The sequence below is a fragment of the Microtus pennsylvanicus genome, chromosome 14 (genome assembly GCF_037038515.1).
Source record: "Microtus pennsylvanicus isolate mMicPen1 chromosome 14, mMicPen1.hap1, whole genome shotgun sequence".
Lineage (NCBI taxonomy): Eukaryota > Metazoa > Chordata > Mammalia > Rodentia > Cricetidae > Microtus > Microtus pennsylvanicus.
The window spans coordinates 44,990,160-45,008,177 of NC_134592.1; the positions used below are offsets into that span (position 1 = coordinate 44,990,160).

Below are 18,018 nucleotides of genomic sequence, written 5' to 3' on the forward strand. Positions count from 1 at the left end.
CAACTCTTTTGGAAGGCTTGTATTGTTGTGTTAAAAGGTCAGCTGCCTGCCTGCTTCTTCTCCAGCTGCCTCCTGACCTGCAGCTCCTTCCACAACTCATCAGACAGTCGGAGGCTAAATACTTACACACACACACACACACGCACACACGCACACACACGCGCGCACACACACAGCCCCGCCTCCCACCTTTCCCAGCATGCTCACGTGGTATGTATTCTCCTCATTGACTAGGCCAGCCTCTGCATCCCGAACAGCCATTAGACATCCCCCTACCCCTTCTTCTGTTTAGTTGTGCTCTAGTTACCTGGGATCACCTGGCTTTCCCACTCCGCCTGTTGCCACCACTGCTGCCCCGGAAAGCTTTATTCCTTACTAGTCAGCCCCAGCCCCTCACCCTGACCCCTGGCCTCACTCACCACTTTATTCCTTACTAGTCAGCCCCAGCCCCTCACCCTGACCCCTGGCCTCACTCACCACTCCTCTCCCATTCTGCTCAAACCACACTGGCTTGCTCGCTGTTCCTTAAACAATAAACATCTTCCGACTTTGGAGTCTTTGTTCTTGGTGCTTCCTCTGCTCAGTATCTTTCCCCAGACGGTAAGTGTCTTGCTTCCTTCCTTTTGGAATACCAGACCATCTTTGTACTTACTTCTGCCAGACACAGGGTTTGACTTCTTTTTCTGGTCTGTTTTGATCCAATGAGACACTTCACACAGACAGGGATCCCAACAGCCCCCCCCCCCCCCCCGCTTTTGATGTAGCTTAACACCTAGAATTTGACCAGACACAGAGTGCATGATCCCTAAAAGGTTGACAAAGGAACAAAGGAATAAATGACTCTAGGCGACAGAGTCTCAGTACTTAATTTTGACCTCACAACAGTGTGCACATAACCCTCTGTGTATTCCTGCACTGCTCTTTATGATAGCTGCATGTCTGTTTTCATTACAAATTTCCATAACTTGCGTTTCCTGGGAAAGCATCTCTGAAGAGCTGTTTCATAGCATGTTTATCATCAGTGATGTAAGCCCTGTGGAATTTTGGGAGTTTATACTTACTCCTTCATATGCCTAGACCATGAAACTGTGGGATCTTTTAAGGCAGAGTGAGTGTGTTGTGATCGTGTATTTTTAAGAAACTGAAAATCCTTGGGAGTTCTAAAAGTGTTTTCCATTCACGAGGGAGGCTAGTAAAATAATCACAGTGAGAAATAGTGTAGTCTCTTCTACCACGTACCTCGTCCTTGGTTCTCTTTATCCCTGAGCTATAGTATGAAGCAATAACTTTAAAAAGCCTTGAGGTTCTTTGTGAATCCCAGTCACACCCTGCAAACACACAGTGTTTGTTGGAGCCTCCTGCCTTTCCTAGAACCCCCCAGGAGGTGCTCACTCCATCCTAAATGGCTGTTCCCTGCTTGAAAGAAGAGGAATGTAAAGATTCAGATAGTTGCAGGAAGTCTTTGAGGGCAGAGCAGGAAGTGGTGCTGGGCAAACGGCAGATAGGAGAGTATGGTGGATGATGGATGAAGGACCAAGTTCCAGTGAGGCGGATCCCGTCTGTAAAATTGAACACTTGCTAACAGGAAGGGGAGCTCTGACGATAAAGAGTCTCCCACCTTCTGTCCACAAGTGATTTGGGCACACAGAGCTGTCGTCGGGTCATTATCGTGGCTCACAGCTAGCAGCAGGAGCCTTCTACCCTTTTATACCAAAATTGCTTCCAGTTTACTTTCCAGAGAAATTCTAAGATCTTTCCAGCTATTATAGGCTGTAAATTTGGAGTAGAGTACCCTTGTACTTCTTCTTTTTTTTTTTTTAGGATTTTCGAGACAGGGTTTCTCCGTAGCTTTTGGTTCCTGTCCTGGAACTAGCTCTTGTAGACCAGGCTGGCCTCGAACTCACAGAGATCCGCCTGCCTCTGCCTCCCAAGTTCTGGGATTAAAGGCGTGCGCCACCACCGTCCGGCACCCATGTACTTCTTTTAAACTCTTATTAACTCTTTGGTTTATGTAAGTGTGACATGTTTTGTTCCAGGACATCTATACTACAGCAAACAGACTGGTTGTTAGGAAATATTTGTTTAGTGATGTTAGTGGTAGTAGATTGCCTAGATATAATAAATACTGCTAATAATATCGCCCCCCCCAGCCTTTTAAATGTTTTTAAATGCATCTGTTTGTCACTTACATTGTGTTGTAATGCCCGTCATGATATGGCATGTGTTTGGAATGACCAATCATTTTCTCTAAAATTACTATTTTTAAAAGGATTCATTGAATGAGTCTTTAAGTTTTACATTAGTTATTTTCAATTTTTAAGTTTCTTTTGCCATTATAAATGACATAATTTGTGTAGAAATCTTTGTCATATGGCCTTACCATTTCTGTGGATTCTTCTGGAAGGAAGCTAGATGTGTTAGATCTGCAATAATGAATCCCTCTTTTCTTCAAGGCCTCCCCCAAGTCAACAGTCAGGCTCTTAGAATGGCTTTAGGCATTTTGAAACTACGCTAGGATCCCATTGTAAACAATCAGCTTAGTCCACCCTAGTGATAGAGCTGCCGACTCTGTGCCAGGGTCTGCAGATGCAGGGCCTGGGGAGGAGAAAGTACACTGTCAAAAGAAGTGTGTAATTTAGTCAGGAAAAGAGACATGCAATCATCATAATTTGGTAAGCGCCATAATAGATATGGAAGAAATACTCAACTCTGTCTTTTATAGGGATGGGGCAGCGTGGTCAACCGGGGAAGAGTAACAAAAGAAGGATCAGTAACTGGAGTTTTTGGGTTTTTTATGTTGTTGTTGTTGTTATTGTTGTGTTTTCTGTTATTAGATTGACAAGGTAGGACAAGAGATTAGAGATTGTGGGGCTAGTATATGCAAGCATCTAGGAACCAAGGGAGGCAGGAGCCTTGATGAGGCTTAATGGGTATGCATTTTCCTCCCAGGTCGCTTGCAACAAGCCTAGAAGGGCTGGTAATGGAGGGTGGGAAAAGACAAGATGGCAGATGTTTTATGTTGACGTGAAGGAATTTGTATTTTTCTGTAGTCTGAAGAAGTATTTTAGGACTTTTTTTGGTATCCGGGTAGATAACACAGAGTGGCGGAATGCGGAGAAAGACAGCATGGGAGTTGATGTGAATTTGGATACTGGTGTAGGAGATCAAAAAGTGGTGAATTTGAGTTCAGATTTATATGATTTTTTTAAATACACATCATCTGTAAGAGAAAGAGAAGGTAATTGATGCTATTTATGTGTTTTTGTTTGCTTGGTTTTGCTTTTGTTTGTCTTGGGTGGCAGTTTTTATACTATTAACAGGAAATACAGATCTTGTGGGATCTGAATTTTGTGTTTGGTGATAGTCAGACATTGTGTAAGGAAATGTGTCTCTTAGAAGGAAGTGTGGTTCCGGTCCAGGGAGCTCTGAACTGGGGATACAGGTTTAGGATGGGGTGGTTCATGTCATGTGTAGTGAGGTCACCCAGGAAGGTTTTAAGAGAGCCAAGGAGACTGTAGTTCTAGAAAGGGGGCAGAAGAAAACAGTGCACTGATGGTGTCAGAAGGAACAGGGGGCCCAGGAGCTTCTTTCCCTAGGAGCCCTGAGACCTGCCCTCATCCCTTCCTGCTCTTGGCCTCTCCTGCTCTCGGCCTCCCCTGCTTCCATCTGCTCTGATCGTAATCAGATTGTAAACATGGTGGTCTTTCAATAATAACATTAATAATAATACATTTCAAGAATAATGATAGCTATTATTATTATTAAAACTACATGGAAACAGTGACCTTCCATGTACCACAGTATCAGCTAGCCTAGCATGGTGCCAACATATCTTCTGATCAATAAAGAGATTTTTCTTTTCTTTTTTTGTTTTTGTTTTTTTCGTTTCCTCTGTGCCACCCTGGTTGTCCTGGAACTCGCTCTATAAACCAGGCAGGCTTTGAGCGCAAAGGTCTCCCTGCCTCTGCTTCCCTAGTGTTGGGACTAAAGGTGAGCATTGCCACTGCCCAACTTAATAAATAGATCTTGAAGAAGAGAGCAATGTAGTCACCATGGAAAGTCACAGGTTTGTTAAAAATGGAGGTATGGAGCTCTTAAGATGGCTCAGCACTAAGGGCTTCTGCTGCCAAACCTGACAACTTGAGTTTGACCCCAGGACCCACATGGCAGACTGCTAGAGCCAGCAACTCCAGTGAGTGCCAGCCCATTGCCCCATGAGGTGGTTAGAGTGAGGCCATTGATTGACAGTGATGGAGGACGGGGTAAAAGGTGAAGGGGATGTTTACATTGTAGGCTCGCTTGGAGAACAGACATTGATTGCCCTTGGGCACATCAAGTGAACAAAGTAAAGACTTCTACCTTTGTGGAACTGACATTCTAGCATGCAGGAGAGAAACAATAAGTATGTATTGTGTTGGAGAGAGTAAGATGATGAAGAAGAAGAAATAAGTAAACAGGTTAAGGGGACCTAGGCTGCCTGGGTGGATGCAGGAGGCAGTTGAGGAATTAGCAGGATCATTGGGAACGACTTCATTGAGAAAGTTAGGTTTGAGCAAAGCCTTGGAGGTGAGGGAGTCAACCAGGTGCTCATGAGCATAGTCAGGAGCCTGCGGATGCTTCTCTGTTCTGTTGAGTCCCCTGAACCTGGTTCCACAGCGAAGTTGTGAGCTCAGGGACCGGCACTAGAACCAAGACAAAAACTGCCATCGTATGACCTTTGGGGGAAGAACTACAAATTATGTAATTAATATACATAGTTAGTGTAATTAAATAAAGTTCACCAGTTGCATGGCCAAATCTTGTATTACTCTTTGAAGCCTGATTTTGTAGGCAATGACATGTCACTGTTTTCTTCGTCCTGCTCTGTGGGCATTCATAATCCTTACACCTTAATAAAGTCTTGTCAGGATACCTAATGGCCTCAGATCTGAAGTTAAGAGAGAATAGCTTTGGCAGGGATGTGATTAATGTGTGTTCTCTCGAGAGAACTCTGGTTTCCTCGTTGGAGTTAGAGAGTGAGTAACTTGGAAGTAGGGCTCACAGTAAGAGATGAAGGAATTTGCTTTTAAAAATCTCATCTTAAATTACATATTAGTTAAGCAGCAATACTTTATTGAAAGCTTCTAAAATAGAGGTTATATTACATAGTCTGTTACTATGAAAATAAAATGTTTTGTTTGATGAAGTGCTATAACTGTTTACTATTTTATAAGTCATCTGGTTAAGATCTTACTTAGTATTTATTTTTCTTATGGTTCTGAAATAAGTATGTTTTAAAACTGTCTGAAAAGAAAGCATGGTTCTGATGATGGGTGTGAGTCTCTGAACCATAGCCGGGAGCAAATTATTTCGAAACATCTTTCTACTTGCCGAGAAATGTGAAGGTTGGGAAAGAAATCTTTCAGGGTAGCGAAGTTAGATGTGCGATGGGATGGCCAGCAGCGTGCGGGCGCAGACGTCACCACAGCCTTGCACAGACCTGCTAGTCCACTTCCTTTTCAACACAAGTTAAGCATTTTCGCTTTGATCGTTTCCATTGGTTTTGATGAAGATACATATGATGGAACGCAGGTTAACTGATTTTGTTTTTCAGTTGCGCTTTCAAAAATTAAAAGTTTCACTTCTAAACTTTAAACTGTGGTTTTGGACCAAGAACACAGGAAAAGAGAGATGGAGCCTGGTAAAAGTGATACTTGTGTTTTCAGGGGTTCCTTAGCGATTTGAGGACTTCCTCAACACCAGGTAAAGCAGAGCAAGCGCTTTATCTTGGCACCTTCACCTGGGATCATTTTTACTGTTTTGCAGGTTAGAGTACTTTGAGAAAACTTTTGCTTCCTGATTTTGCAAAGTACTAGTTAAGTTAGAAAAAGTTCATGACCTTTGAAAAGGGCAAAAATGTATGGCTAATGTAACTCTATTTCTCTTGAATATTATTATCTCCCTGGGAGATTTTCAGAAGATGTCTGATGGCCGGGTCTATTCTCATAGGTGTTTGAACTCATGAATCATAGTAGCCCCCACCTTCCAACATTTTATAAAAATAAAATCGGATTAAAATGACTAAGAGTGACTAATGTTTGCATAACCCTCCAGTGTCTTATTTGTTTCGCACAGTAATCCTATGAAGGAGGTGGAGCAGACGTATTTTCATCCCCGTTTTACTCAAAAAGAAACCTGTTTCTGCCCTGTTGGTAGATTGCACACTATTAGAACTTGAGTCTAGGTTTCCTACCAGTTCCTGCTTTTTTTCTTTCTCCCAGGTTTCCTGGAAACTGCATCTTTTAATTCATTAGTTAGCATTTAAATATACAGTCCTTCACACACTGCCTGGTATGTGATAAGCTCTACACAGACTGTGGTGAGGCTTGGCAGGCTCCCTCCCCTGCTGAGAGGTGGAGGGGTTTATGGACTAATGTTTGATTATGCATATAAACACCAGTTTGCAAAAGCACTTCCTCCTGGTTTTTCTGTGGTCATCTCTCACCCTCATGCTTCCCAGGCTCAGCCCAGGCTCAATGCTTCTTTGCTTTTTCTAAGGAGACTGCTGCTATCCACCAAACAATACCAACAACACCGACAGGAAGCCCTCCCCTCTTTTGTGGTTGTTGGACCCCTTCCTGCCTTGCCTTCTTTTGCCCTTTGTTTTGGGAATTTGGATTTGTGGTTACTGTTACTCATGTTATTGGGTCCCATAGACTAGGTTGTAAATGAAGTTATAAATTAAACAAAATGCTAAGCGTTTTAGACAAAATTCTGATTTTGCAGCAAAGGGTACTTGTTTGTCACTAAGGAAAATAGGACTGCCTGAGCAGACTTGTGGGGGAGCTTGAGAGCCAGAGTGCTGTGCCTCCAACCCCACCTGGCTGCCCCACCTTCCTCCCACACCTTTATCCTTCTTGTCATTAAAGTCAACTCAGTGTGTGTGATTTTTTTTTTTTAACATTTAAGACAGATTTTTCATTATAGCTTGGTTGACTTCAAACTCTCAGCCCTCCTCCTCCACTTAGGGTTGTGGGATCACAGTGTGTGTTAACACACCCTACATGGATTAATACATTGTTAAACAAGCAACTTGTACTGGATGACAGCACTTTCTAGCTTGTGGTAGAGCCGTTGGGGCCACTGTGGGTGCTTCTGCAGAGGTGCAGGCTCACGGCTGGGACCCAAGTCTACGTGGGTAGGTTGCTTTCTCTTTACTATCTTTCAAAAATAAAAAAGTGAAGTAACATAGGTTCATTTTAGAAAACTGAAACAGGAAACAATGTAAATTTCCTTGTGTTCTCTTTACCAGTAGGTAGACATTGTTACAAATCATCCCATACTTCAGATATTCCTAGTAATATTCCTAGTGGACATGTCTGTGGGGCATTTTCTTAATTGCTAATTGATGTAGAATGGCCTAGCCACTGTGGGGTCCCACCCCCAGACATACTGGGATGTGTCAGAAATCTAGCCAGGAGGCTAAGAAACAAGCAGTAAGCCTTGCTCCTCCGTAGTGTCTCCCTCAGTTCCTGCCCAGACCTCTTCAGCGATGGACTGTGACCTGGAACTCTAAACCAAATGATTCCTTTCCTCCACAAATTGATTTTGGTCAGAATGTTCATTCACAGCTTCAGAAAGCAAACTAGAACAATAAACATAAATAAACGATAACCTAGACATTACATGTAATCATTAAAATATGAGTTATGTAGACATATTTGGAATGTTTCTTAAATAGTGTGCCAAACTTTTAATTTCAGTAAATACACATTTAATTTCTTATATTTTTATTTATTGGATTGCACTTTTTTTTTTGTGCGTGCGTGCGTGTATGTTAGGGTATCCTGCTGATGTCCAGGTTAGTCCCAAACTCCCAGTCCTCCTGTCAGAGTCTCTTACAGACAGCACCACCATGCCCTGCTAGTTTTTTCCCCTTTAAAAACTTGTGTTTTTATTTATACATGTGTATGAATGCCTGTATGCACATGTGTGTACTATGTATGTGACTGACACCAGAAAAAGCCAGAAGAGAAAGTCGAATCTCCTGAATTCGACGGATTACAGGGTTACAGACAGATGTGAGCTGTCATTTGGGCGCTGGGAACCCAACCTGGGTCCTCTGCCAGATCACAGAGTACACTTAAGCCCCAGCCATGTCTCTGGTCCCCCTGCTAGTTTCGAATTCAATACATAGTTCTGTGTTAGAAACAGAGCTCTGGTCAGTACCCATGAACCAATTCTTTTCATGCATCCTTCATTATTTCTTTAAGCATATTTTTAGAATCAAATTTTCCAAGGTGTTTTAAAGTTTTAGTAAATTTTGACCATTGTCTCTTGAAAAGTTGGATCCATCAGCAGGTACTGAAAGTCTCTATCTTTCCTACTTTGCAAGTTAAGCCCTTTTTAGCTAGCAAGATCCTGGTCGGATAAAAGCACTTGCTACAGTCTTGACTACCTGAGTTCAGTCCCAGCACCCATGTGTTTGAAGGGGATGGTCAGCTTCATAAATTGTCCACTGGATCATACGTGTGCATGTAAGCACAGTAAGTAAGTAAATAATTTTAAAGTTAAGGCTTTTCTTTCTCTCCTTTGACTTTATGACCTCCAGACAATAGTTCAACTTAGATGATTCTCTGAGACAACTTGTCTTTCAGTAACACCTGTCTGTATTAGGAGAGTCAGTCTTTTCAGAAACAAATGAGTGTCCTAGCAGACTGCAGAGAAGGCTTTAGTTGCCTAGAGATAAAAATCATGTCTTCCATGATGGCACCAGATAGGGTCCCAGCACTGAGAGGAGAAATAGACACAAGCTCCCATACCTAACCCAGAAGCCCTCTTCAGTTGACCACAGCTTTCTTTTCTCCAGTGGAGTTTCAGTCTCACTGGGTATACACCAGTCTTAAGGCCAGGCCCCATGCCCAGCAATGATGGCCAACACAAAACAAACTCATGGTGTGTGTTTGTGTGTATGTATTTGGTCTCATAATGCTTTGTTTTTATTTTTTATGCCCTATGGGTCTTCTTTAAATATATATATATATTATATTATTATATTATATTATATATATTATGGTTCCCAGTTTTGTGTTTTTAGAGTTGGGGGGGAAGGGCAACCATAATCAGAATATGTTGTATGAAAAAATCCACTTTCAATTGAAAAAAAATCATATGCTCAGATTTTGGCTATTGAATTTGAATTTGTCTAATTGTGGGAGGAACCTGCAAGTTCAGACTTCTCCCATGACAGGCGTCTCTGCCCAGATTTGTACAACTATGTGGAAGTAGGCACATCAGAATCTAAGGAGCTTGGTTGGTGTAGTGAAAGAATCTCTGAAGTGGTCGGATTGGGGGACGGGGAGCAAATACATGTGAAAGGCTGGATGCTCGTGCAAGTCCAAGGCCAGCTGAGGCTACACGGTGAGTTCCAAGCCTGCTCAGGCTACAGAGTGAGACCTTGGCTCAAAATAAATAAATAAATATAGTGTAATTTTGGCTTGGAATAGGGCCTAGCATGCACAAAGCCCTGGGCTCGTTCCTCAGCACTGTGTGCAGGGGACTTGGGAGTGCACCTTGTCATCCCAGCCATTGAGAGGTCTGGTGGAGCTCAGTGTTGAAATCAGCAGGAGCAGTGGCAAAGGGGCAGAGAGGAGACTGCCAGGGGCTATTTATTGAGCTGCAGGAGAAAAGGCCGATTGGCTAGAAGTTATTGGCTAAGGGCTACAGGAAAACAGGGTAATACAATCAGTCCCAATCTGCAGAGCTTGCTAACCTGTCAACGTCTCCTCCCATGGGCTGTGGTCAGTTCGTGGCAGACGTGCTGGCTTCTTGGAACTGCTCATCTGGTCTCCTGTCCTTGAGCTGTTGCATGGAAAACTCTGCCACCACAGGCCTGTAACAGTCCCCTTCCCCACCACCCAGGAAGTCTTTTCTGGGTCTCGTTTTGGATTTTTTTCCTCCCTCCTTGGAAACTTTCTCTCCAGTCTACTGTACCGAAAACACTCCTGTGCTTTGAAACGTCCAGGATTTAACATACTGTGGTGTATTGGCCATCTTTGCCTGTGAGTCCCCTACCAGTAAAACTCCCAAAGACAGCACAGGTTTTTATTACATCACTAGTACTGGTAACAGTGCCTGGCATTTAGTAAGTGCTCTGTAGTATTGTGATATGAGTGATTTTGTTAAAAAATAATATCCTTAAAGAAGTGGGCATAGAGCTTTAAAGCCCGAGTCATAATCGGTCACTTCTGTGCGTGAACCAGCTACCATTCCCTTCTTAAACCTTGTAGATGTTGTGCTGCTATTTTTGTAGTATAATTCCAGTTCTTAAATCTGAGGTCTATGGTTCTGACCCTAACAAACACTAGACACTAGAGGTAGCTCACTGAATATTGAGATCCCTGTTTTTTAATTATTAAAAAATGTTTGGAGAAAGAGGGCATATGTAAGATCAAAGCCTCAAGTTGGCTTCCTGAAGTTTCTAACCCTAAAAACATTCAAGAAGAAAGTTAGTTTGGAGTAGGATGAAGTATCTCATGTGAAGATCAGTAAAGTCTGTTTAGTAGGAATCTATCTTTTTTTCCATTTAATGCTGTCAGTACCAGCTGGTAAGCCTTAACTAAGGTGTGTAACTATACTAACTACATCGAACTGGGCTCCTGGGTGCTTGCCTGCTTATTATACCAATAACCCACTAAAAGAGGAGTTAGTAACACACTGAGATTTCTTGGTAGAGGTGCTGTGGGATTTTAGTTCCTTTTGTAAGCAGTGCAAGATGTTCAAATTCTGTGTGTTAGTTTAAGAAGTACACTGGGCAATAATTTGTTGGAGGGGAATGTTGGACTTTAGAATTCAGTCTTCTTAAAATCCAACACCCCTTTGAATTATATTGTGAAATTACATGACTAAGTTTCTGAAAGATCTCTTGGTTTGAATTGAATCTAAAGTCTCTGTGTGTGTGCATGTGCGCCCTCCCTCCCTCCCTCCCTCCCTCCCTGAAAGTCTCTTTGCCTTTCATTGTAAAAGAGCCTGGTACTGCTTTCTGTTTTAAAAATTCAGCTGGAAAATTACAGAGTGTGAACATTTGCTCATCAGTTCTTCTGTGGAGAGGCAGAAGTCTGTCTTCCAAGTGCACACGGACATTCGAGTGTTCCTCACAGCGGGAGTTGTGGTGTGTGGCTCTTTACGTTTACTTCTGGAACTACATCTGTTCGGGCTTCTACACAGTGCAGCGAGTTTTAGAATCTGCCTTTCTCTGGTTCCGTGGTTGTCTTCAAATTTTCCAAAGCCTTGTTTCTTTCTGAGAAAATACCCATGAGTCCTTGGGCCTTGCTTTTTCATCAGGTCCAAAGGAAACTCCACTTCCCCAAACTCCAAAAGATAGTCCGTGTATCCAGAAGTGAGCTCAGCCTGGACTATAGGAGGATTTCTGGCAGTTAGATAAAAGCTAGCATTCCTCAGGAACCTTGAAAACTGTTTCCCCATTCACCAAAACTAAGTTTCCCCAACTTCTAGAAGGGACCCAGCTCCCTGTGGCACCTGTCAGCATATCAAAATCCATGCAGACATCCTAGCCCTTCTCACCTCCTCCCATACGCTAAACTCCCTTCAGCTTGTGGACTTCCTCCCCCAGCTACTCATTCTCCTTAGAACCCTGCTAACTTCACTATGGGTGGTTCTCTCTCTCTCTCTCTCTCTCTCTCTCTCTCTCTCTCTCTCTCTCTGTCTCTCTCTCTGTCTCTCTCTCTGTCTCTCTCTCTGTCTCTCTCTCTTGCTCCCACCCCTGCCTCCTGCCTCTCTCATTATGTTTTCTCTATTCTCTATTCCCTGCTCTTCTCCTCTCAACATACAGCCCTGGCCGTGTTCAGTCTACTTCTTTCTCTGTCTGCTCTGGTCCCTTCTAGACGCCTCTGGCTGTTCTCCGTCTCTCATATCTACAATGAAAGTCTCCTCCTTATCCACAGAGCAGTCATGTCAGTTTATACAATTCCAATCTTAAAAATTGAGTTTAAAATGTGTCTGAGCAAATATATTCCTTAAAAATTATTTTTAAATGTTTTATTAGAATTTTTTATATTTTTTTTATTAAAAACTTCTGCCTCCTCCCCTCCTCCCTTTTCCCTCCCCCTCCCCCCACTCCCCACTCTCCCTTCCCCTCCCCCTCCCTCTTCAGTCCGAAGAGCAGTCAGGGTTCCCTGCCCTGAGGGAAGTCCAATTTTTGTACAGTTATATTTGCAAAATCGATCAGACACTACATAGATTTGTATTTATCTATTCCTAACCTATATACAACTTCACCCTTCATTATCATCTTGCATTAGTGTGGTAGCTTCTTACAATTGCTATGTTTATATAGCCCTTAGTTTATATAAAGGTTTACTCTTAGAATTGTGCCCTAGTGTAACATCTTCATTCTCAGCACCTTGACTCCCCAAGAATCCTCTGCATGTCACCCATATAGTTCTTGTTCTAACTACCTGATAACGGTTTTTACTTTGGCTTTTGTTGTGGTGGTTTGGTTAGTTTTGGTATGGAGATTGTGGTTGTAGTTGTTTTTTTTTTTTTACCATTTATGAAGCTTTGCTTTTTCATATCACATAGGTGGGATTATATGTTTAGCTTATATTTATATTTATAGCTTCTTCGGATGGCTTCTTTAGCTTACCATCTGTGTTCATGGCTTATTGGTGCATATCTTTTTAATACCAATGGATGTACCCGTTATCCATTTATCTGTTGAGTGACATCATGAATGTCGCTTGTCTGATTTCATTATGAATTGACTGCTGTAAACATTTTGTACGCAGAAGTCAGTCCAGTTGATTGAGTCCATGCCTAGAGGCAGAGATTGCTAGGTCTTCTGCTGAGACTGTTTTGCTTTGTAAGGAACACATTTCAGTGTCCATGTCTGTGCATACACACTCTTAAAAACCAACCTGACCCGGGCTGCGGAGGTGTGCAACACTTAGGAGCATTGACTGTCCTTCAGGAGGACCTGTTTGAGTCCCAGAATCCTTCTTCGACTTCTCTGACCACCAGGCATGTGACTGATGCACAGACAGACATGTAGGAAAAACACCCATACAAAGATAATAAAAATAAACCTTGAAAAAAGTCAACCTACTCAGAAGCCTGGAAGCCTGCGCTCTGAACTGTCAGCAGTACTCACCTAGGAGGCAGAGATGGGACGACTCAGATTATTCATTTTTTTGCAGCAAAATTTCATTCCATAATAATTTTATAGCCTTTCTTCCCAAATTTCTTTTTAATTTGTGGAAATAAAAATAACAATGAATCACCATAAGCAAAAACAAAGTGATTCAGTATATTCAGTGTCATAGTGTGTCCTAGTCAGGAGACAGAGTATTTCATTCTGCGTATTCACACACTGGTCGAGCACCTACCAAGTGCCAGTCCTCCAGGGGCTCACGGCCTGGGGACTACACACTTCCCACCGTCAGATACCAGCACGACTGGACCGTTAGCCACGGTCTCATGTGCTCAGCCTTGTTTCTTACCTAAGTACACCAGCCTGAATGTTACTTTGTGGTTCTATGTGTTACTGTCTGGTGTTCTCTATCTCGCCTCTATTCTTCAGCCCTTCTTCCCAGCAAGGAAACTTTACTCGTCCGTAGATGTTTTCCTGTTTTCTATAGAATTCGAGTGAAAAGTTTAAAAGTTTCTCTTAGAGAAAGAATGCAGGTCAGGAAATGTGCTGGCATGCAAGGGCTGGTTTGCCACAGGAGGATCAGAGAAGAATTTAGTCTAAACTTGATTTTATTTCATCCTGCAAGGTAATTTTACACGTGTTAAAAGGTATGTGTTTGTGTGTGTGTGTTTGCAGATTATTTAAAAGACTATTTTCTGTGGATTAAGTTCAGCTTTTAAGATTTTTTTTTTTTTTTTTTGGTTTTTCGAGACAGGGTTTCTCTGTGGTTTTGGAGCCTGTCCTGGAACTAGCTCTTGTAGACCAGGCTGGTCTCGAACTCACAGAGATCCGCCTGCCTCTGCCTCCCAAATGCTGGGATTAAAGGCGTGCGCCATCACCGCCCGGCAAGCTTTTAAGATTTTTTAAGAGATTTTAGCGCATAATAATCAAATTCTGTGACATTAAAAAATCACTATAAGGGCCTGGAATGTACTTGTCTAGCATGCTCCTATTCCCACAAGACTTACATGAATGAATGAATAAATGAACGAATGAATAAAATCCTCATAGGAACTATTAATTCAGTGTGAAAGATGATTATATTAGTGGGTTTTTTTTTTCAGTAAAAGTCACCAGTGTTGAGTATTGTACAGTTAAATACTTTATCCAGTGCCTGTTACACTTTAAAGAGGAGAAGAGAGCACTTGCTCTGGAGAGAAGCCCTGTCCCCTGCCACGGTGCACAGTTTGTTGGTGAATCTGACCTTTACCTTCGTCAGCTTGGCCTTGGACAGTCATTTGATTTTACTGAGCTGACTTTTTATGATTAAATTAATTGAATTAAATAATGTGAAGCACTCCACAAACCATAAAGTAATACAGGTGTAATTGCCATCATCGTGTGGACTCTGTCTTCTAAAACAGATTTTATAATCCACTGAATCAGACGCTCGGGAGGCCAGTGAACCACTCCGTAACCTCTTACCATGTGTTCTGTACCCAGCTCTCGCTGCCTGAGGACAGACTCGGGTCATTGGAACCAGTCGTCCTGGAACCCAGGAGAGCTCCAAGCCCTGATGTTAATGGATAGTTCTTTCCTTCAAGGACAGAATGCGGCCGTGGGAATGTTGTGAGAGTCTCTGCTGCTGTTTTCTAACTGTTCATGGTTTGAGGAGGGTGGCTACAGACAGGGCAATAAATGGGGAAATGTTGTCATCACCTCAGGAGGACCTTCGACGTTGAAGATAGTAGTTGTCTTCCCTTCTGTTTGTCTGTCTTTCCCATCTTTCCGCCATGCAGTCTCAGCCTCTGGCTCGTTCTGAAGGCATCTCTGCTAGCATTCTCCTCCCTGCGTCTTTGTTCTTTGAGTCCCTTTTCTTTTTCTTATTTCTCTGATATGATTTGTCCGATTCAGCCTCTTTTATTGTATAGTACTTATTTTTATACCAAAAGTTGACATTTAAATCTAATATAATGGGTAAAAGTGTTATCAGTAATTCATTTTCACATACAGAATGCAATTGGTCACAGTGAAAATGAGGTCTGATATTAATGATAAGAATATAATGTTCTTATGCTGTTTTAACAGTTTATATAAACAGCTTTGACAGGAAATTCTGTTCTCTTAGAAACCATTTAGAAGAAATAATTTAGTCAAAAGATGTTTAGAATCAATAAAGACATATAACATCTATGATATAGTAGGAACTGAAAATGGACTATTATATGAACTATTTTACAATAGCAACTTATGTATAGCAGGTAGAAAGTATATTTTTAAAGCAATAAAAGTTTGTATGTACACTAGGTCTTGGTAGAATGCATATATCATCCAAAGTGATGAGTATAAGTTCCATTTTTCACATCAGCATGTATGTTAGATACCACATGACACATAAGAACAAAGTATGCTTTTATGGCTCTGTTTCTCAGATTCTTTCCTCTTTCAATCCTGTGTCGAACAGTTCTTAGAGCAGTGTGGGAGCGTAGACATTTTAAGCCACATTTCTTCTGCGCTAAGATCCATGTCTAAGTGACTTTATTGATAATCCGATACATGCTAAAATATTTGCAAGGGTCTTCACTGTAGCACTATTTGTAGTTTGTCCACGATCATTATAAAATTGTGATTTCTCTACTATGGATTTGTGTGAAGGAAACAATCATCAAAGCTATGGGAAGACATAGTTATGATATATATTTACTCCTTTTGTTAACATCCTCTATGGACAACAGTAGTGAGTTAGGTAAACTGTGGTCCTGTTGGTGGAAATTAGGCAGCACTGTGAATGTTGTAGAACACTCGTGAGATCATCATCTTCTATCACACGTGTGCACATACAGTCACATGCTTGTATACATGGGGAGGAGGAAGCACGGGAAAGCTTGCTTTTCTCTGGGTACTTAGACATGAATCGTTTAGGTTTATTTTTCGTTTAGTGGCTCATGGTTATGATTATAGTATAAAATAAACATGAAGGTTCTGTTTTTGTGGTTTTGGCTGTATGGAAATTTCATTTGCTTATTCATTCATTGTAAAATTTATCACTCTGTGCTGCCAGCTTGGTCTCAGATCCTGAGTTCAAGTGATCATTTCTGCCTCCGAAGTGAGGACTACAGCTGTGGCGCGGTGCCCAGCTTATTTGTCCATTGTGTTTGCCAGCACATGATAATCGTGCATACTTATGAGGGCAGGACTGACAGATGGGTACGCTGCATGTGCACAGTTAGGGTGAGCCTACCTGTCACTTGAAACGTTTGTCATTTCTTTGTGGAAACAAAATCTATTTAATGTACACACAAAATTATCTGTGGTCACTGTATTGTGCAATAGAACACTGGAATTATTTCCCCCATTTAGCTCTAGTTTTTTTCTGAGAAATAATACTAAGAAAATAACTCACATATACATAAAAATATAGGAAATATACTAAACAGTAGCTGTTTTGAGAAGTGGAACTAAAGTAACTTTTAAAAAGACTTTTGTGTCTTATTTATTTATTTATTGTTTTTTTTCAAGACAGGGTTTCTCTGTGTAGCTTTGGAGCCTGTCCTGAGTGGCACTAGCTCTTGCAGACCAGGCTGGCCTCGAACTCATGGAGATCCACCCACCTTTGCCTCCTGAGTTCTGGGATTAAAGGCGTGTGCCACCACCGCCCGGCTTTTTATATTTTTCTTTAATGAGAAAATGAGTATATCCATTTTACTGGAAAAAGATTTGGGGTTTTATTTTGTTAAAAGCATGGTTGATAAGCAATTTTTAAGGATAGTATCTTGTAATATTTATACACCTAACAAACTTGAATTTTTCTATTTTCATTTTTAGGCCAGAAATGTACATACAGGAGAATTAGCTGCAGTGAAAATCATCAAGTTGGAGCCTGGTAGGTATTGGTATTTATATAAGTGTGTGTGTGTGTGTGTGTGTGTGTGTGTGTGTGTGTGTGTGTGTGTGTATACATAAATACATAGTGTGTGGGTGTATATACATACATGCATACATTGTGTGTGTGTGTGTGTGTGTGTGTGTGTGTGTGTGTGTGTGTGTATGTGTGTGTGTGAGCCCTGCCTGTTGTGGGTATCTATTAGATTACTTCATATATTTTTGAGTAGTTTTTTATATAGTTATAAGACTTACATGCATATTCTTTATTTCTTTTTTTTTCATCTTCCTAAAATAAATCTTTATGTGTTCTTCTAGGTCAATAGAATGTCTCCAATATAATCATATTAAATTGCATCAAATATAGTCAAAGTCACTTTTAATGTGATACTTTTGTTGTTAAAGGGAATTTGAGATGGGTGTGTTAAAAAATTATAAGCTTCATTGACTCACAGTGACAAAATAATTTTCTTTTGCCACTATAGTGAACATTTTAACTTCAACTTTAGCTGTTAAATGTAATTAGAAGTCACAGAGGCAGCCCTAATTAAACTCTGGGGGGTAGTAAATAAAACCCAAACTAGTCAATAGTGGAAGAGATTACAGGCAGGGGACAGGAGTGGTTGTGGTGGAAGAGAAATAGAAGGCGGACGGAGAATGACCAGACTATGTAGTATACATGTCTGAAATTGTGAAAGAACAAAACTTACTAATAAATATGAGTTCAGCTCTCGTTTTAATCATCATCCGTATTACTGGAGTAGATAGATGATACTTTCCAATAGCCTGCTTTGCAACAGTTTAAAATCAGATTTTCAGATAAGCATGATACCTTGTCCTCTGGCAGAAATTGTTGTGATATTTCAGACTTCTCTTACTATTCCATGTGATAAGTATAGAACTGATCTCCAAAATGTCACTGACTAAGTAGATGGGACCGTGAGCAGACCTGACTGGAGGAGCCCATTGTGTGCAAGGGCTGGGGACAGCTAAGTTCTGGGCTGGGCTCT

General features: G+C 41.4%; 1 protein-coding gene across 1 annotated transcript in view; it reads left to right on the plus strand.

Annotated features, from left to right (window-relative positions):
* Nucleotides 1-18,018, plus strand: part of Map4k5 (mitogen-activated protein kinase kinase kinase kinase 5) — a 96,652-nt gene that overhangs the window by 1,892 nt on the left and 76,742 nt on the right. The window contains exon 2 of the mRNA XM_075947528.1: nt 16,952-17,009. Within this exon, the coding sequence (XP_075803643.1) occupies nt 16,952-17,009 (58 nt within the window). The remainder of the gene's footprint in view (nt 1-16,951; nt 17,010-18,018) is intronic.